The sequence below is a fragment of the Barbus barbus genome (assembly GCF_936440315.1).
Source record: "Barbus barbus genome assembly, chromosome: 1".
In the NCBI taxonomy this organism is placed as follows: domain Eukaryota; kingdom Metazoa; phylum Chordata; class Actinopteri; order Cypriniformes; family Cyprinidae; genus Barbus; species Barbus barbus.
Window position 1 is genome coordinate 23,975,806 of NC_136729.1, and position 21,282 is coordinate 23,997,087.

General features: G+C 38.0%; 1 protein-coding gene across 9 annotated transcripts in view; it reads left to right on the plus strand.

The window, feature by feature from the left end:
* Window positions 1-21,282, plus strand: part of LOC306846292 (diacylglycerol kinase zeta-like) — a 131,699-nt gene that overhangs the window by 102,729 nt on the left and 7,688 nt on the right. For all 9 annotated transcript variants that reach the window (XM_079379558.1, XM_079379557.1, XM_079379561.1 and 6 more), the window contains 9 exons: window positions 243-322; window positions 2,885-2,954; window positions 6,330-6,370; window positions 6,482-6,678; window positions 9,906-10,007; window positions 12,307-12,363; window positions 16,523-16,557; window positions 18,899-18,948; window positions 21,084-21,204. In XM_079379558.1, the coding sequence (XP_079235684.1) occupies window positions 243-322; window positions 2,885-2,954; window positions 6,330-6,370; window positions 6,482-6,678; window positions 9,906-10,007; window positions 12,307-12,363; window positions 16,523-16,557; window positions 18,899-18,948; window positions 21,084-21,204 (753 nt within the window). The remainder of the gene's footprint in view (window positions 1-242; window positions 323-2,884; window positions 2,955-6,329; window positions 6,371-6,481; window positions 6,679-9,905; window positions 10,008-12,306; window positions 12,364-16,522; window positions 16,558-18,898; window positions 18,949-21,083; window positions 21,205-21,282) is intronic.

The window sequence follows — 21,282 nt, forward strand, 5'->3', positions numbered from 1 at the left end:
GTATTCACAAAGATAGAGACACACTAGCTTATATGTTACATGATTGAAAATAGCCTCTTTCTTTCTTTCTTTTATTTTTACTCTTTCTCCCACTGCTGATCAGTATCTCCTGAGAGGAAAGAATGTGGGCCAAGTTTTTCACAACACACAGCAGACTGTTACTGTGAGAGTGATAGAAAGATTATGTTTCTTCTCCTCATCCCTCGTTTTAACTTCTCTTTTCGTCTCTTTCCTTTTTGCAGCAATTCCACTGGGTCTCATCGTTGTCCCGGGAGACGGTGATTTGGAAACCTGCCGAACTCACATCGAGAGACTACAGGAGGTAAAAAATGAGAGGGTGGGGTTAACAGATGGAGTAGGGTAAAAGTGAGAAATGAAGAGGATAGGAAAAGAGAGGAGGAGAGGGTGTTAGCGTTTGATTAATGATGGGAACAGTCAGTCAGAGTCAGAATATAATGAGGGAGAAGTTATACTGCACTACAGTACAGAGCAGTGGTGCTCAACTGAATTGTGCTTCAGGACCCAGATTGTACATCTACATCTACTAGATTGTACATAAACAAATAGTTTATTATACAGTAGCAAAGATCTGCAACACCCTTATGAACAACCGTTAATGAAATAGGTATTATGAGATCAATGAACAAATTCATTTCAAATCTTTTATTCACCGTCATATTGTTCCATGACTTTATGACTTTCCTCTGTGGAACATAAAAGAAGATCTTTTAGAAAAAAGTTGGTAACTAAGCAATTTTGGTGAACATTGACTGCCATTTTATGGATGAAAATAAAAACATTATCTTCTCATGTATTCCACAGAGGAAATAAAATCATACAAGTTCATAAATGATGACAGAATTTTCATTTTGGGTTAATCATCCCTTTAAATTATTGTACAGAAATTGTTTATTCATCTATGTCCTAGGTTAATGTTAATTAATTATCATGAATCTAGTTATAGTATAAATGATGTTTTGATGAATGACTTTTTATATTGTTTATTGTTTATACATGATACCAACAAAAATAACCAATGTTATCAAACTGAACCTTATTGTAAAATGTTGCCCAAAAATCAAACATTAAAAATTGTGTTAGTCCAGCAATATGCATAATTATTCAAATGAAATAAGAAAACTGTCTTTTGAATTCTGACGATGTCATGCTGTCTAGACAACAATTCACTGACAAAACAAATCGGGATGTGTGCAAACAATGTTTGTCCTTTTGCAAATGAACCCATATTCAGCCTTATGTAATAATATATTTTGAATCCATGCCAGCATCCGCTTCATGTAGCCTGTTTGTGTGAAGCGACAAATTAAATACTGCAGTTTAATCAGACACACAGTCTGACGTCAGCAACTAAAAATAATGCAGTGTTTTCTCCTCCTTTTTTAAAAGTTATTCTAATAATTTACTGTTGTGACTGTGCTCATTTGTGGGGTTAGCTGAACATTACTATTTGCATTTACCATTGTTTTTTCACTACTGTTGCGAGCCACCAGTTGTTGAGAGCCCCTGGTATAGATTATCTTATTAATTCATGGCATCTCATTCTGGCCTTGTTTAAGTTCATACATTCCCATCAAGTTACAGTTGTTATACAAGTATAACTGAAAAACAAACCAGTAAGAGCCTTCGTTAAGAGGTATGTGTACAGTAAATTATGGTTTAATGGTTCACACACACACTCACACACTGTGCAGCGGGTCCTAACGAAACACCCTTGGCAGTAAGGTTGCGTAAGTGTCTGAGGCAGAATTAAGTGTTCTTCAATAAGAAGAGTAGTCTCAAATTTACATGCTCACATTCATTCCATCTGCTGCAATCTGTATGTATCTGAATTGACGGGCTGATCTAATGGGCTTTGTGTGTGTGTGTATCTAATGTAATGGGGTCTCCTGCAGGACTTTGTGTCGTGTCACCCATCTCTGCAGCGGCTGGTGCTCCAGGTGGGTGAGACACCTGCGAGAGGTGAGACAGGCACACCTGCAGCACTTTCAGGAACAAGACTGGAAATACAGCCTGGACAATGAATCCAGAAAACCAAAGAGAGTGCTGTTTGTACAATGAGATTTTGATAGACATGCCTCCACAAACCCAACCTAGATAAACTTCAGCAGCACATTTGTGTACTCTAAAAGTATGCTCGGAGGCAGACATGTTTACCGTGAGAGTGCATAAAACCCCTAGAGAGATCAAATAAGTAAAAGAGTTTGTTTTCACATAGAGCTTAGCATGATCCCTAAAGCAGAGTATTCTGAAATTCATCCTAACTCTCTCCCACATCTTTCTCTGTGAGGTTAGAGCACTCTAGCGCCTCCTAGACACTAGACTGTTTGCAGACGTAAAGAGAACCCTCGTTATTACAGCATTCCCTCTTGACAGATGTTATGGGTGAAACTTCAAATAAGCACAAATTACAGTAAGCGCTTTCTAAGTTAAATCCACTCGTTCAGAACTTCGTTCCCTGAATATTTCCCCTGGGTCCTAAGTGCTCCCGTGTGCTTTGTTTGGATGGATGCCTTGGATCGCGTTTAGCCTCTGTAGAGAATGGCAGCTTTCTTTATAGTGATGGTGCATGAAGGTGTTGTGTTTGTTGTGTGCTGGTTGTAGTCTTTGTAGTGTGTATTTGACTCTGTTGCATGACGTATGTACTGTAGATCTTCAATTGGCAGTTTGGTGCTTTAGGGAAAGAATTGATGTGACAGAAAATAATGACAGGTCTGTGTGTGTGTGATGAAAATAGTAAACTTATGCACTGTTCATATACTGATCATTTGTTTTGAATGGCAAAAACTGACACTAATTGGAATTCTATCAACCTTTCTTCTCTTCCCATCTCCTACCCTATATTTTCTTCTCCTTTCATTCACAGGAAGGTGACGGGACCCAATCAAAAGCTTTGTCTTCTCAGAGGCTGTCGCCAAAATGGTGCTTTCTCGACTGTGAGTATTCTTTTCACAATAGTTTGGATGTTAGAATTCAGAGTTAGATCTGGGGTACTGAACAGCAAGTGTTGTGGGCTGGAGTTGTGTTTATCAGTGCACAAAGCTGTAGGTGTTTGCAGTGAATAAAATGGCAAAGAGTAAAGGTCAGAGATTCAAAACTGTGAGTCAGACCCACAAAATATTCTCTTATCAGTGCCAGAATCAAAGCTAGGAAAAGAGAGAGAGTTGTGAATCTCCATACTAAAGAACAGAATCTACTCTGGCATTTCAGTGCTAATAAGGAGTGCCAAGATGATTACTGTCAGCAGGAGAGAATTACAGCCACAGGGAAAAAGGGAGGAGCTGTTTGCATCGTATGAACTGCATGTCTGGAACGATGAACTCTGTGGGTATGCGTGTTTTCACCAGATCACACCTGCAGGAGCTCTGAAAATATTAAGGCATCACCCAGGCATGCATTTTTTTTTAATTCAAATGTTTGGAGTAAGAAAGATTTTTAAAATAATTTTTATTAATCGTTTGTTATGAGGAAGTTTATACTTTTATTCAGCAAGGATACATTAAACTGTGCATTGTGAAGACATTTATAATGTTTAAAATAATTTGAAAATAAATGCTGTTCTTTTGAACTTTCTATTAATGAAAGAACCCACAAAACATATTTCCTCAAACATATTAAGCAGCAGAGCTGTTTTCTACATTTATTACAATTAGAAATGTTTCTTGAGCAAAAATCAGCATATTAGATTTAGATTTCTGAAAGATCATGTGGCACTCACGACTGGAGTAATAGCTGCTGAAAATTAAGCTTTGCCATCACAGTTAGGCAAGGCAAAGTTTGTTTAAATAGCACATTTCATACACAATAGTAATTCAAAGTGCTTTACATAAAAGGAATTAAAATAATCACAAACAATAAAAACAAGGAATTACTTAATTAAAAAAATATTTAAAATGAATTAAAACAGTTACGAATAAAAATAATTATACATAAAATGCCGTGCAGTATATACAGTAATATATATTTTTAAATATATTACTGGGGAAGTCATGGCCTAATGGTTAGAGAGTCGGACTCGTAATCCAAACGTTGCGGGTTCGAGTCTCGGACCGGCAGGGATTGTAGGTGGGGGGAGTGAATGTCCAGCGCTCTCTCCACTCTCAATACCACGACTGAGGTGCCCTTGAGCAAGGCACCGAACCCCCAACTGCTCCCCGGGCGCTGCAGCATAAATGGCTGCCCACTGCTCCGGGTGTGTGTTCACGGTGTGTGTGTGTTCACTGCTGTGTGTGTGCACGCGTGATGGGTTAAATGCAGAGCACGAATTTTTTTATAAATTTGAATAGAAAACAGTTATAATGTTTCACAATATTACTTTTTTACTGTATTTTTGATCAAATGAATGCAACCTTGGTGACAAGTTATACTGATCTCAAACTTTTGAACAGTAGTGTATTTATTTAAACAGTGCTTTATTGTTTGTTTGTACACTCTATCCTACAAGCCCATTATTGGCACTATGCATACGTTTATGTGCACAGCTTTCCAACTTTTGCAGTAATCTTCTTTTTGATCAGTGTGAAGCTGTGAAGATGTGGATTAACATCAGCTCAATGAAAAGCGGAGAATCGGACTACATAAGTCTTAAAGGATGCAACGATGTGTTCACAACCTAGTAGTATCAATGTGTTTTAAAATAGTCTCATATAATGGCAACTAATTTAAAAAGATTGATAAGGGGGAAAAGTAATTTGTGCTTCAAGGAGTCAAGGCTTTTAGATGATATTGTTCATATGTAAACATTCCCTAATGCACTGAACTTTCAAGGAGCAAAGACATAATTATGCACATTGCGTATTCTATGAGAAGTGATAAATAAATAGCTTTTTGCATACAGGTGTCACTTTTGTTAAGGGGTGTATCGAAGCACTGACGTGAGTTGTGTTGAAAGGGCCATCAGGCTTTCCTTTGACAGCATCTCAAGATGTGGGGAGTCAGTCATCATTATACACACATCCTCTGTGACAGCTGAGTCACAGTCACATAGATCCTAAACTGCTACACATCAAACCCGTGAAATAGTACATCACATTCCCCTGTTCAATACTTGCATCTTTCCACCCTTTTTTCATCCTTTCATTCCTGTCCCTCCTTCCTCTCTTCCCACCGGCTCAGAGGAAAGTTCATCTCCTCATTTTAAGACTAAAAAGCTTCCGAGGGCTTTATTACCAGAGCATAGAACTGCAGGATGAGTCAGAACTTTGCAGAGCGATTGTGGCAGCACTTCTGAGCTCAGATCAGTGTTATAAAGTTGCTGTCAAGTAATTACCAGTGCAAGCAGGGGCAAAGTCTGAGCCGAGGCCAGTAGTGTTACACAGTTTTTCTGGATCTTCACAGGTCGTTCCTGCCCCAGAGCAGATGTCACCAGAGTGTGAGGAATCATGTGCATTCATTACTTTTGCTCAAATGTGTTATTTACAGGTATGAGGACAAGCTTGTGGGAGTTTATGTGTGCATTTTCAGCACATGCATTCTCTTTGGGAGCAATTTGCTTCGATGAGATGTGAGATCCACAGCAATCTCGCTTTTGCCGCTCATGAAAAACAAACATGTTTGGGTCATTTTGGCAACTCAAGGCTGATTTGTTTTGACCCAGCTGGTCTAGGATAAATATTTGACCCAACAACCCTAACCCTAGATATTGCTTAAAAATTACTATATTGCTGAAAATAAATTACTATACTCCCAAAATGAGTTGGGAGAGAATGACACAGGCTATAGTAATTATCAATAGGTAAAATATTATTGCAAGAATACAGAAATAGACAAACATGTAGGCAAAAGTGAAAACAATGTGTACAGAGTGAGAAAAAGTGCAGAAAAGAATGGCAACTCAACAGTTAAACTTATGCAGTTAAATTATATTCCTTTTTAAATGTTAATTGATTGAATAAATTTTGATTATGCTGCTTTGATTAGTTTTCTTCTATTTTCCAATCAACACGTTTTACTGCAAACATGGATAGATGTGGCATTGGCACTCAGAGAAATGTTGGAACTTGCGTGATGCATGATCTCTTTCACATCTGGAGCACTGTTGGGTTTCTGATTATGAGCAATTGTTAACCCAAATTGGGTCAAATCAACCCAGCTTCCTTGCCCAATAGTCTCAATCAAGTGTTTGAGTTGAAAAAAATAACCCAGGGTTATATGGTGTGTAGATGTTGAAACAATACTGTTTTGTAATTGGAGACCTGAACATTAGAACAAGAGAGAGATTCTGTCATCTCTTCTGCTTGAACTTGCTCTTGAATGCCTGGTGCCTAATCACAAGCCTGATTTGTCTTGTTTTTTATGTTTTGTGTTTGCAGCTACAACAGCTGATCGATTCTACAGGATTGATCGAGCTCAAGTGAGTCCTCCGTACAATACCTCTTTAGAGTAATTCAAACTACAATTGAGCAATTTTGAGTATCCACAAACAAAACATTCACATTTGTCTGGTGTCTGTGTCACCCCTTAGGAGCATCTTAACTACGTGACTGAAATTTCTCAGGATGAGCTGTTCGTTTTGGACCCAGAGCTGGTTGTCACAGAGACGGTCAGCACATCGCCAGGCATGCCAGACCTGGTGGACTCCTCTAGTGATGCCGCATCTGATCCACGTAAATTTGCCTTCCCATCATCCTCTTCTTCTCCACCAAACTCACCCAGACCCAGGTGAGATACACGGGCAAACATAAAGGGAACCGTTTAAATGTAACCAGCGCCACACTGCCAGCTAATCTTTGCCTTTCTTGACAATATATCAAAGTTTTGATGAATGAGTTATTTTATGCAAACTTTCATAAAGGAGACATTTTCATTATCAGTGGCAGCTAATAACTCAGATGGCTGTTAGCTGACAGTAGCTTCTGCTCTGTAATATCAGCCAACAGGGAGCAAAAGAGCATCGAGCCGCCTGGTGGCAGTGTGGTTCTCACTGCTCAGCTGCTTTGTACGAATGCTACATTAACAACAATTAATGCACCGATAACTTTGTTTTAACATCCACCGAGGGTGCCTTATAGTTGTTACTTTTGAGATGGATTTTACATAAACGTACAGTTGTGTGTAGGCAGGTTCACACATGAATGTCTATGCATGTTTGCATGTGCAAATGAGAATGTGATTGCGATATTGTGTGTATAGCAGGATAATTGTGTGGTTCAGAGTGAATAAAACAGAGCGTTTCCTTCAGCACAGAGCTTGATCCGATCCTCTATTTTTAGCTGCCTGAAAAAGTCATACAGCACCGCAGCCCCTGCTAATCTCCTGTGTGTATGTGTGTGTGTTTGTGTTTGGAGGGGTAATAGAGCTCAAGACAGAGAAAGAGAATACAGACAGTAAATTAGCTTTTTTCTGTTTTTCTGTCTTTGTGAATGTTTCAGGTTTAATTATTAAATTATTGAATGAAATCAGTTGAAACTGTGTCAAAATATTTAGCATAAGCTTCATCACTCATCCTTTCTATTATTCTAAATGTAAAAGGTCTATCAGGACAGGAGTGTGTATTTGTTTATTTTCTATTATTATATTATTTAACCTTAAATGAATGCTTTGCTGAAAAGAGTAGCGTGAATTTCTATTGTTGAATCAGGCTGGTTAATACAAGTTATTGTTTATTTTTTTCCGGCAAAGGTTGTTAGCCAGCATGGTCATTCTGGTTAAGCTGATTGACCATGGAAAACTTACTGGTTAAGCTAGTTAAGAAGCCTAGTGAGGACACCTGCATGTTAGGATCCCATGATGGGGTCCAGCATCCAAAACACCACAATCTCTACTGTTCAAAAGTGTGGGGTCAGTAAGATTTGTTTTTTTTTGTTTTTTGAAAGAAAAAAATACTTTTAAATTTAATTGCTCAAAGTGACAGGAAAAACTTTCTATTCTTTAAAATAAAAATGAATAAAAAAAACAAACAAACCCCAAAAAAATCAGTTTCCACAAAACTATGACATGGTTTTCAACACTGAAAATAATCAGAAATGTTTCTTGATAACCAAATCAGCATTTAAGAATAATTTCTGAAGGATCATTTGACACCTGAAGACTGGAGTAGTGGCTGTGAAAATTCAGCTTTGAATAAGTTGCATATATTAAAACAACCGTTCTTAAATTAAGCTCATGTTGGTCAGGAAGAGGCTAATAGGGAACTGATTGATCGGAATGATTGAATAGTTAGCTCTGTGATGTTTGTGTCATTATCATTGTCCTCCCAGCTGTGTGAAGCAGTGTAATGTGTCTGGTTGAAACACAGACAAGCCGCTGCACTGGACATAGCTCTCCTGATTATGTCACGATTGTATAACCCATCCGATAGGAGCTTTTGCTTATGGCTTCCGATGGAAAACATTGAGCGGTCCCTCAGAGCATTGCTGCTGTCATGTGTGCTGTGATTGTGAGATAACAGTCAGCCTTTTGTCTTTAGGGGCTGTGGGTGCTTGAGATGTGCTGATATATCCTTTATCTTTCTGTATTTAAACTTCAGAATGTCTTTCTCTCACGTTGTACTTACACTCTACAGTTTCACTGTAAATGTGTCACTTGTCAGCCTTAATGATTCAAATACTACCTTTTTTTTTCTCTTGGCTTCACTCTAAGCCACTTGGGTTTTCCACATCAAAGCTGAAGTTTTCTTTAATTAGTCTTGTTTACTTCGATAATTGTGTGTTGTTTATTGAACTCTGTTGTGTTAGATACACCATAAGCATAAAAAGCTACAAAATGTCAGCTTTCTGGTTGTGTAATGATTTATGCATATATACGTCTGGGTTCTTTTTTCTTGTAAAACCAGCAGCATAATAGATTTCAGATATCACTATATGGCCATTCGCTTTGCTGTTTGTTGCAATAGGCAGGGTATTTTCTTCCTTGTCGATACTTAAATATAGTTTCTGCAGTCCTTATGACATGTTTGCGAAAGAGCAAGAGTCTTTCAGAGTTTCAGAGAACTTTGGCTCACCTTCTTGTAATTGACATCTCTCCTTTTTCCTCTGCTCATCCTTTTCTCATTCCATTTGTCTTTTTTTAATTTGGTTATTTCGCATTGCATTCATGCATTTCATCTTTTTCATTTATGTTTTTAATCAGTGGTACTTTTTGTTTTGGATGGTTTTTTTGGCAACTTTTCTGCTCCTGATTTGTTGTTAGTCGCACAGACTCAATCAGTCACACAGGCGTACAGCTGCTGACACGTTTAGCAGGCATTATTACATCGCTTAACTCCCTTGGGCATGAAATAACGATCTCTCGCCGAGGCAACATTGAACATGCTTTTGTTCAATTCAGAATCGCACAGAATCGCTCATGAAAGGAATATTAAATTAATAAAAAGATGTAATTAGCCTTTGTGGTGTTAAGTGCTGAGTTTGCCAGGGTGAGCTGTGGGTGAACAAAGTGACAGGAAGCATTGTCTTTTTGAGTCTCTAGAAATGCTGGCTTTCTTTCTCTCTCTTTCGCTCTCTCTTGTCTTCGTAATGTTTTTCCACCGGTTATGCTTTTCCACCAAATGAGATCAGACTGCTACAGGGTGATACATGCACTAGTGGAGATCAAAGGGTAGTGTCTCTATCTTTCTCTATCTCTCTGTCTCCACCTTCCTCTGTTCGTTTCCCTTTCTCTCACACACTATTGTTATATACTATAAACAGAAACGATAGAGGTGTTAGAGGTGTTTTTTATTAACCAGACTGTAATTGTGGGTCTTTGTATGTTACTTTTTTATATCACAAAGACTTCGAACATTAAAGAACAAGTGCACACAACATTATGATTAGTTAGCAGCTGGACTGTGGTACATCACAGCATTTGTTTTTTGTTGGCTGCAGATATAATGACTGGCCTGCTGTTTCAGTACCAAATATTCCTCTTGATAATGTCTCTGTGTGTGTCTCTCGTTGTTTTTTCAGGGTTGCAGAGCTCCAAAGGAAGCGTGTTTCCAGTGACAGTTCTGTGGCAGAAGCTCTTGCACACAGTGACTCGCTCAGATCAGCCAAACCAGCTCTCAGCAGGTAAGAGCTACACAGAGAACGTTTATGATCCTAGAACACATCTCTGAAACTCCAGCCACGTGGATCAAGTCTGCTGCCAAACAAAAAGAGTTGTTTGTTTTTTCAGGCTGAATGTTCTTGCGTGTTCTTTCTGATCTGTGTCTGTATGGCCGTAAGCAGTATATTGAGTTCTGTGCTGGTATGAGAGATGCTGATCTGTGAACGTTGAGTAGTTCTGTGAGAGAATCCTCACTAGCTAATCTTTGCTATAGAAAAAAAAGAACTAACTCCTTTTGCATATCTCTTTTTGTGATGTTTTATTGATAATGCGTACAGTGTGTAGAACTGGGCAGTGTGAAGTACACTTGATGCGCAACAACACAACTTATGAGTGTATATCTGTTTTATAACTGTTTCGATTGTAGCTTGTCCAGTCAGAGTCAGTACCAAGTACCTTTTTACTGCATTCGTTTTAATGTTTTGAGTGTCTTGTTTTTAGCTCAAATGCTAGATGTTTAATTTATAGTAAATAATCATTATTATAATTTAATAACAATGAATAATCATATATTTTATTCTGCATTCTGAATAAAAAGTATTGCATTGATTCATTCCCCTCTATATGTGTAAAAGATGTGTAAATGTGCTCATCTGTGTGCTTGAATCTGTGTTGGTTCATTTGCACCTTTAATTGTGGCCACCAGGCATTTTTTTGTGAAAAGTATGACATGTCATTTACTGTACAGAAATGCATTTAGCATTTTCCTTGCACTCTGTGTGTGTGTGTGTGTGTGTGTGTGTGTGTGTGTGTGAGAGAGAGAGAGAGAGAGAGAGAGAGGGAGTATGTCCAAAGGGTTTTCATGAAGGTTTTTTAAGGATACATTTAAAAGTTGCCCATGAGCGTTTCATGAAGGCTGCATGAAAAGATTAAACTGTTTTCGCTTACATTGAAGAAAATGCTGGAATATTTCATTTATTATATTTGCTTAGAAGTCTCTGTTCCTGATTATTTTTTATATTGTTTAGAAAATATATCTGGCAGGACAGAAAGACATTAGGCTCCTGCTTCTTGTGATGATGTGTGTATCTGCATATGTGACCAGGAGAAGATAAGGAAAGTTTTCCTTAGATGCCCTTTAGCATCCCAGACCTCATAATGGCATACAGAGAATAGAACCGACCACTGGAAACAGGCCAAGAGATCAAAAACACAAATAGCTGCTGGCCATGAACTGTTGGCTTTTACTGCACAGAAGACATAAGGGATATCACTGCCTGACTGCTTTCTAGTCAGAAACCACAATCACAAATCTCCCTCTTGTGTGAAATCAGCTCTGTAAAGCACAGAGAGCTGTCCTGGACTTACACACTCCTTTGTGTTCCTAAATGATGGGCTTTTTGGGTCCTATTCAATTTCTCCTAGGGTCAGTGATATCTCAGTAAAAGAAATGTCTGCCTGTGGTACATTATATAACATTTGTGCTGGCCATGAATTGATTTGCTCCAATGGGGTCCAGGCCACAGCCCTGCCTGAGGGGAGGAATATCTGGCCAGACAAGAGATAATAGAACCACCCTGTTTGTAATGGTGAAAAATATTTGCATTACATCACATATTTAATGCATTAAAAGTCTTTAAAATTCCACACCAACTCAATTCACAGTGCTTTTAATTTTATTGCCGTCTTTATTTTCTTTTGTGTGTGTGTTTTGTTTTATTTTCCATGCCATATACTGTGTAACATTCTGGTTAGGGTTTGATCTACTTTTTCTCAGCCCAAAGTGCTTAACACTTTTTATACCTACACGTTACATCTATTTGTACATTTCATACTTTTTTTTTTAATTAAAGGAATAATGATACAGCTCATACTTTAAAATACTCTTTAATGCAACAACAACAGTGAAATCTATGTGTTACTGAATTGATTTGGTATTTTTTCCTTTTGCATTCTACTGCATGCTGAATTTTTGATTTGCCCTTTTCTTTTGCATATGTCTTGCACATATACAATTTTACAATCCATAGTGAATATGTATGAGCTGTGTGCAGCCAACAGAAAACAAGATGTTCCATGTCATGACAGTGACAGAGCAGCTCTAATACAGCATTTTATTTACACAGAACCAAAGCCTAATTTGTTTTTTTTACAGCCATACAGGTATCTGTATTTCCTTTGGGAAATGCAAATTTCATTTTTCACTGTTATGTCAAACAAATATTGTTTATGGTCATGTCTTTATCATTTTTGTTTTATATTCCCATTCAATTATTTACTCTTCTTTTGTTTTTTTTTTTGTTTTTTTGTTTTGTTTTGAAGGGTGGGGGGTGTTCATCGCTCAAACACAACAGCAGCAGATTTCAAACCTACCAGCAGGTGAGACAAAGCTTTACAGACTTGTAATGTTTCTGTATTCCTCCCCTCTCTGCACCCTTCTCAGAGCTGTTATAGATGTTAGAGCTGAAAGTGTTCAAAGAGCAGCTCTACTCTTTTAATCCCAGTTGGGATGGTTACCGGCAGCCAGTGGCTTTTCTTAATGTGCACTATGAGTGTCATTTCTGCAATGAGGAAAAGAACTCTAGCACAGCAGGACCTCAACATTTGTGCAGCTGATTATTATTTTTACTGGCCTGTTCTGTTCCTTATTATGCCAAGCTGTCTCTGTTGACACGACATTAGAGGGTAGAAGAGATGAACGCACGCAAAACTACACATAAACTGCCAAAAGTTCTGCAAATCAAAGTACAATTAGAGTAGTAATTTACCCTGTTCTGTTCTGGTCTAATCTAGTCTGTACTGGTCCAGTGTAGTCACTCATAGTCTTGTTTGTTCGTGTTTTGTCTTGTCTGGCATTCTCCAGTGTGATGTCTGTTATTGTATTTTCTAACTGCTGTTTGCTTGTAGACTAAGGGCTGGTTCACACAAAATGCATTTTTGTGTTCCACTTCACCGCTTTTTGTTTTTCTATGTAAATAGCTGCTAAACGGACATCTTTGAAAATTGCGATTTGTCTCACTGTTCGCACATACGCTTTCTGTTTTGAAAACACTGTGGAAGGTTAAAAGTTCAACTTTTAAAAACACATCTCAAGACCTTGCCTTTCTTTCATTTCATATGACTTTCAAAAAAAGTCATAGATGATTTGGAATTAAATTAGAATGGGTAAATTATAAAATAATTCCCCTTTTTTTGGTGAACTGTCCCTTTAAGGGATGGCTTCAACATAGACAAGCATAAATATAGCTTGTTTAATTGACAGCCTGAAAAAATCATTAATCTGTTCTTATATGACACTATCTCTTCTAGTGCTCATATACTACAGCTCATCAATACCTCAAATCAGCTTAACATGCTTGAAAGTTTGATTAAACCAGCAGCTTGTGCTCTCTCTCTCTGTCTACCAGGGAAATTGATTAGGTTTCTGCTATTGTTGGCTTAATTTTGAATAGGAGCCGTAATTAATTGATGTATGTTTTATGTTGTTTTTCTGTCATACATAAATGAGGGATTTGCATTTTCCACTGTAATGGAATTATAGCTGAGCCCGTGAGTAACTCTCATTCTGAGGCAGATTTACATCTAAACACTGATACTGAAAGCAAATAACAACAGGAGGAAGCATGTGCGCGAGTGAGAGATTAGCCCCTTGTTTCCCGAGCAGTCTGAGCGAACCATCTTTAATGTGGTGTCTGCAAATGGTAAATTGGAAGAAGCATAATAAAGGTTATATTGATGAGGAGAAGCAAACAAGGACAGATACTCAAGAGCAGCAGTTTAATGGTGCATCGCAGCCTTCATTATCAAGCTGAGATCCTGTTGATGCCAAAGTCTGATTGGTCTCTAGGGAGCTGAACTTTGACCCTTAAAGCCGTCCTACATTGAAGTATATTGAAGTTTCCTCTAATGGTATTGTATTCACAGCACGGACCATCAAGCGCCCTCATTAAGACCTGCTTTTGTTTAAAGAAAGACTTCTGCTCATAAATCTCAGTAGTGATTAGAGGAGAACATTCCAGTCCACAATCAATAATAAAACTGGCTTGCAAATGTGATTTCTTGTATTTGTGAGAGCTGGTAGGAGCTGGTGAGTAAATGTCAGGCCGGTCCGGATTCAGATTGCTGTTTCTCTCTAGAGCTAATAAGGGGTTTCTGGACTCATATCGAATAATTGGCCCAATGTCACATTTCTACCCTTTCTGTAAATGTGCTAAATTACTAGCAATTACAGCTAGCAAAAACGCAATAACCCCATTAAAGCTGCTGTGTGTCTTAGTGTGTGAGTGTTTTGTGAAAGCAGGCTGAGGAACGTCAGTAATTACAGCTGCCATCTGGGTTACATACCAAGGCATGGTTCAGACATGTTTAAACACTGGATGATCATTTAGGCTGGGGGAATAAACCATTGCCAGCTTTTCCTCCAGGACATGATGGCTAGAGAGATGCATTTGCCCTGATTCCAGTCACATGCATCAAGCTCTCAGAATACATAGAGATTTGAGTGTCATCGTCAAATCTTCCCTCCTCATGCACTCTAATGTGAGTCCCAACTCAGCTGTTCTCCATTTTCCATCTGAAGAGGAAGAGGTTGTATCTCAGCAAAATGGATATGGCTGAAAATAAATGTGGATGCTGATTGCTTCCGCAAGAGTATAGCTCAGTGATATAAATCTGCTTAAAGTGCTTAAGTTGTGTTTTTCTCAATTGTAGTGCTGCTGTCAATTTTCATGAACATTCCCCACAGCTGACCAGAGATCAGTGTATTTGAACATCATTTGTCATGATAGAGCTATATGAAAAGATAAATTGTGATTGATAGAGATGGGTTTTGATAGCTGAGAGCAGCGATTTGTGGTTTCAAGGACCTGAGCAAATTTCGCAGCCTGAAGGCTGAACTTCTGCTGCAAGGCTAAAGGAGGCGTGCAAGTATTACAGCAAAGGTGTGTGTGTGTGTGTGTGTGTGTGTGTGTGTGTTGGAAAGACATGTCAGAGCCCAGATTTATGAGCCTGCAAACTGCTTTTAATTATGGGAAACACTCAGATTCCTTAGCAAGCCCATCCCCACCCCCCTCACACACACACACACAATCACTCATAGATATATCACAATGGAAACAGTGTGTTGTGACTTTGACTTAAGTGTTTGTGAACTCCTTTACCTTTCCCTCACTCTTTTTCTGTCTCACTCAATTTGAGACAGTGTATTTGAAGTGAAACGCATTTATTGTTTTTCAATTGATCGTGATCTGACCACTCTTGATCTCTGACCCCTGCATTGCACTTCATTATGATATACCAAATATCTGCATTATAGTCAACTCTTATATGAAGCTTTCTGGTGAAAAAACTATTTCAGAGCCACACTGCTTTTAGCAAAATTCAGGATCCAAAGCCCTGTGTGCCACACGTCTCTGTTTCTTAATGTCCCAGCCTTATTATTGTGTGGTGAGGAGCTCTTTGATCAAATATTCTTTTAGGTGAGAGCGCACAGAAGATGCTCCTGTCAGGGAAGAGACAGAGAGGAGGTGTAGTGTAGATGATGGCATCATCATTATCATTAGGCGGGTTCGACTTTGGCTGCGCATGCCTTTACCAATCAGCAAGATGTTTGGGGGAGGAGTTGAAAAAAAGAGCCATCAAATAGGACACTTTAAACTTCGCGTAATGATGTTCGCACAGTGTTTGTGTACTCTGTCACAGACAGAGTGGATTAGATGTAATGTTTCTCAGATAAACAGATTTTTATGTGTAGCAACCAGAAACACTGTTAATTGAATAGGTTATGTGCTTCTTAATACAGAGAAGAATGTTTAGAATGTTGATGTACTTTTATCAGTTTTATTTTGATGAACATAACATTTGTAACAGTATGACATTAAGATTACATGAAAAGAGTTTTTACTGTTATAAAAATACTGATGTGTGAGCATTAGTGGAACTTGAGTGATCAGATTAAATATGAAATGCACACCATCGGTGAGTCTGACCAATCGTGAAATGGCTGTTATCATCAGAGCTCTTGCAGCTACTCTGGAAAAATGATGCTGGCTGATCCAGCCGACTGCCCTCGAATCGCTCTTGTGGTACTTTGATGGCATCAGCACCACACCAAGTTAAAACTAAATTTCTAACCGACATGCCCTGCTCAAGACTCAGATCGTTCTGCGCAGTGTTAAATATGAAGTCAAACAGACCTCATGTCACTCAGATAGCATTGCAGTGACATTCAGTGAGTTTGGGTTTCCTCCTCAATTCATCTCTTGCTCTTATATGCTGAAGCTCATTTGAAGTCATTTATTCTTTTGCTCATTAATTTTCTGGGATCTACATGCATGTGCATTGTAGCCATTCGTTAGGATAATTTGAACGGCTTCATCAAGAAAAAAACCTGGAGATGGTTCAAGTTGAGATGAATGGCTTCACACACTGTGTGCATCAAGAGCTTTAGTTTCAGATACTTGCTGTGAAGAAATCCTCTAAAAGATTTGTGTCCGTTGATTTGAAGTGTATCACTCAGATGTTTCTTTTTCTCCCACAGGTTTGACAAGAGCAACCTGAACGATGCAAACTCTGGTAAGGAGTTTAAGTAGTGCTCTCATTTTGCTTTCATCTCTTCAGTGAATGAACATCAAGTGAACTTTATCCAGGGTAGCTTTGGTCTAATTCTGAATTAATATATGTAAATGGAAACACAATGAGGGCTGAATTTTAGTCTTTTCTTGTGAGAAAAAGTTAAAGCCATAAAGCGTCTCAGGTCTCTGCGAGAAGCAAATTGGGACCGCTACATGTAGTGGAGGAGCAGCTCTTGCTCTGTGAATCGTTTCTGACTTTCATTACGTGTAAGTTGAGTGTTAAACGCTCCTTGGTCTTCGTTCTTGTTCCTTTTTAATGAGCTGCTGCCTGTCAGGAGAGGGCATGTGCCAAGGCTGTGGTGTTTTCCGCTCTCTTGGCATTGGTAGAGGAGGAAGAGAGCAAGGAGGAAAGGACCGTCTCACAGTCTGTGAGGTGCAGCGAGGCAGAGCAGGTTATCATCACTCACATTGATCCACATTAGAATTCAGCGCTAGCTCCAAAGCTTCCTAGCATGAGCAGAGGAATGCGTTTCCGAAAACCTGATTTGGCCCTGTGCACGCTTTCTCTAGACAGGAAAAAAGACTCTTCAATTCCATAAAGCGGCCGAGTTTTGAGAGCTGGATTGGAGCGGGCATATCTTTAGACACAGGCATAAATTTAGCCACGCAGTGAGCTCTACAGCGCGTGTTAGCCGACATCCCAGTTGGGTGTTTTCATATTTTACCTCTCGAGGTTTGTGAAGCAGCACACAAGATTGCTGGATTAGGAAGGCAAATCTACAAAGGGCATTGCAAAGCTTTGAACACACATTTAGCATATTGAGTTTGAACCCTCAGAGCCAGCTTCAGCTAATGTGATTAACACCCATAATTAAAATCATATTTTTACTCCCTTTTTAACTGTCTGCTCCCAAAGCATTAAATAAACAGAACATCATCTTGTTTAACTCTGAATAACTTTATATTGAACAAATATGCATAAGCGATTTGTGCATGCAAGCAGTTTCTGAATAATAATACCTCTAAGTAATAATGAAGTCATCAACTGCCATGAGGAAACTACAACACTAGTATTGGCATTTTCTGGTATTATAGCTTTACAAATCTTTTACGAATAATGCATTTGTTTTTATGCTGAGGTGCCATACAGATTCACACATATGGTCACAATTCATCTCTTAGAATTTAAATAATGACAAATTCAATTTCATCTTCTCATAAATCCGTCTTCCAAACTGTGTTTTTGCCTTACCCTGAATCACAACAGTAAGCCTATAAAATAATATATATAGATAGATAGATAGATAGATAGATAGATAGATAGATAGATAGATAGATAGATAGATAGATAGATAGATAGATAGATAGATCTGTCGGGTCAGATTTAACTGCATGCCTCTGTCATTTTTCTGTGTCTTTATGTCATATTTGTAAATAAAGGAAAGAAGGTCAGGTTACTACGCAACAACGCCTATAATAAAACTTCAACAATTGCTTGGCTTTTCAAAAATGTTTAGTCTGCATAAAATTTCATTTACTAGGTTCATTAAAAAATTTCCATTTTTATTTTATTTTTTATTTGTCAATTTATTTATTGGAGTCATGGCGTTTTAATGTTGTTAGTGACATTTGCATATTGTGTTTATTCATCTGCGCATAATTGTGGAAACAACTCACAATCACCAAAACTATGTTCCTCTGCAAGAAACAATTATTCTTCAACCACTACAGGCATCCTCAAATCTGGCCCACTCCTGCAGAGTTTAGCTCTAACCCTAATCAAACACACCTGAGCATGCTAATCAGAGTCTTCAAGATCATTAGAAAATCACAGGTAGGTGAGTTTGATCAGGGTTGGAGCTAAACTCAGCAGCAGATTGGACCTCCAGGGAAAGATTTGAGGAACACTGCACAAGAGTGTCAAGTTACATAGTGTAGCTTTAATTGCAGCACGCAAGTAAAATGATTAAAATAAGATCAGGATAAATTAAAATGGCTTCATGGTTAGTTTTTATGCTAATGACATACTGTTCTGATCACCTGTCATTTTGGTACACTCAGTCTTTGCTTTAATTACACTTAAGTAATCATATCAAAATAAGTTCAAGATCAATTAAAATGGCCTCCTCCAGTTCAGCTATGAAAACAGCAAAAGATAATGTTTCAGTATCCATTAACTCTGTTTTTGATGCTGATGACATACTTTTTCACATATCCAGTCACATTTAATCTTCGTAAACAGTATTTGCTTTGTAATTATTTAAGTCTAAATAAGTTCAAGAACTATAAGAAAAGAAAAAATACACTTGAATCTTCATTAATAGAGTGCTCTTCTTTAACAGTGTCAGCAGACAATCTAATTGAATGTGTGAAGAAGAAGGACCATCAGAAGGTAAGAGCATCATTTGAATACATTAAGCTCTTAAATACAACAACCTTGCCTTTTCACCTTCTTGGTTTCTCAGATTTCGGTGTTGACTTTTTGCAGAGGTTTTTTTTTAATGGTTTGCAAGCACATACTCTTTGGCAAGCCGTTTTGACTTTTATTCCTTCTCAGTATATGAATTCTTGATATGGACAATTCAGTTTTCACTAGTTAAAATACTAATAATTGATATTAGGAATTGGATTTCTGCTAGTAACAATGGCTATTTTTGATATCAGCAATTACATTTTCACTAGTAACAATGTTAATTATTGATATCAACAATTCAATTTTCACTATTTAAAATGCTAATTCTTGATATCAGGAATTAGATTTCTACTAGTAACAATGGCAATTGTTGATATCTGTAATTGTATTTTCACTAGTTAAATGTTACCATAGGCTGCCATTCAAATTCAATTGTTGATATCAAGAATTAATTTCTTACTAGTTGAAATTCCAATTTCACATATCAGAAATACTATTATTACTAGTAAAAAGCTTTATTTTTTATATCAGTAATCACGTGGTTACTAGTACAGATATATATTTTTGATATCAACAATTTAATTGTCACAAGTGACGATGTTCATTTCTGATATCTGAAAATGTATTTCTGATAAAATGACTTATTACTAGTTACAATCACATTCATGATATCAGAAATGAACATTGTCACTAGTAAGAATTAAATTGATAAGAATTTAATTTTTTATATTAAGAATTAAATTGTTGATATCAAGAATAGACATTTTTACTAGTAATAATAGTATTTCTGATATGTGAAATTGGAATTTCAACTAGTAAGAAATTAATTCTTGATATAAACAATTAAATTTGAATGGCAGCCTATGGTAACATTTAACTAGTGAAAATACAGTTACAGATATCAACAATTGCCATTGTTACTAGTAGAAATCTAATTCCTAATTGTTGATATCAAGAATTATCACTTGAACTAGTAAAAACTGAATTGTTGATATCAAGAATTCATATCCTGAGAATGAATAAAAGTCAAAACGGCTTGCCATATACATACACCTATTATTTGAGTAGGTAGCTCGGATGTTGTGTTTTGACAGTGATTTAATATGCAAGAGAGCGATCCGTGTGCTTTTAGTTAAATGTTCACTCGGCCTAAAGGATATTCTGTCGTCTCTAACGCTGGACTGACCTCACCATTAAATGTCAAGTATCTTGCAGAGCAGAGGCGGAACCAGATAAATGATCCTGCATATTCTCTTGACCTTTCACTCGTTCTTGGTTTCTATGGTGACCAAACAGGCTTTCACTAGAATGATAATCTCTCACACCCAGCCCAAACCCTGTTCCCACTCGTAATGCCTCGGTACAGAGAGGAGAAGAGGGGACATTTCAGATATTAATGCGGGTGTTTGGCATGTTGCAGTGGGCAGGGATGTAGAGTACACAGCATCCTTTACCTGCCATAATATTTTTTTCTTTAAATAAGCATCTCACTGCCCTTACAACGGTCAACTCTAACATTTAAACTCGCATGAAATATGCAGAACTACATTCGGACTCTCACACACACAGAAGCTCAGGTGTGTCTGTAATTACCCAGTTGTGGAGTGCAGAGAGTGTGGTGTGTAGATGGTGTCTTCTCTTTCCTCTCAGGGCATTCATCATCAGGAATCTCCTCCAAGTGAGACTGAAAACTGGTGGATAAAAAGCCTCTGATGGTACTAATCTTTCTAGACTCACTGGCCTGGTGATAATGCCAGTATTTTATGCCCAAACTCTCTCTGGTGTGTAAAAAAAGTCCTGGCAAGTTTTTGACAGATTTTGGGCTTTATCGCATGGAAGGGTCCTTTGAACCCATTGAGACGGTCACTGGCATGTTTGCTATCAGCCTCCAGCCAACCTTGTGCTTTTCTCCTTAAGCACGTCTGAGCCCATCACTCGATTCCGTTTGAATAACTGTGTGGAAACCAGTACTTTTTGGCACTTTCCAATAATTAATAAGACTCAGAGATCAGGGTACCATGTGGCTTCCCATAATTATGCTCTCTTTGGTTTTCTATTGATTGGGATGTTTATTTCAGTGTTTGTTTGTATGACTGGCAGCTTTTTCTCTGCAGTTAAAGGAGCTGCATAAGAAGGGGGCTGACCTGTGTGTGCAGGACCCTGTGGGTCGCACCCTGCTGCACTATGCTGTGGAAGTGGGAAGCAAGGAGATCGTCAAATACATCATTGATAATGGTAAAATGGTCACGTAACACGTCTGTAACAGCTTTTAAAAATCTTTGGCATAGACAAAATGGCTTTATCTGTGCGATT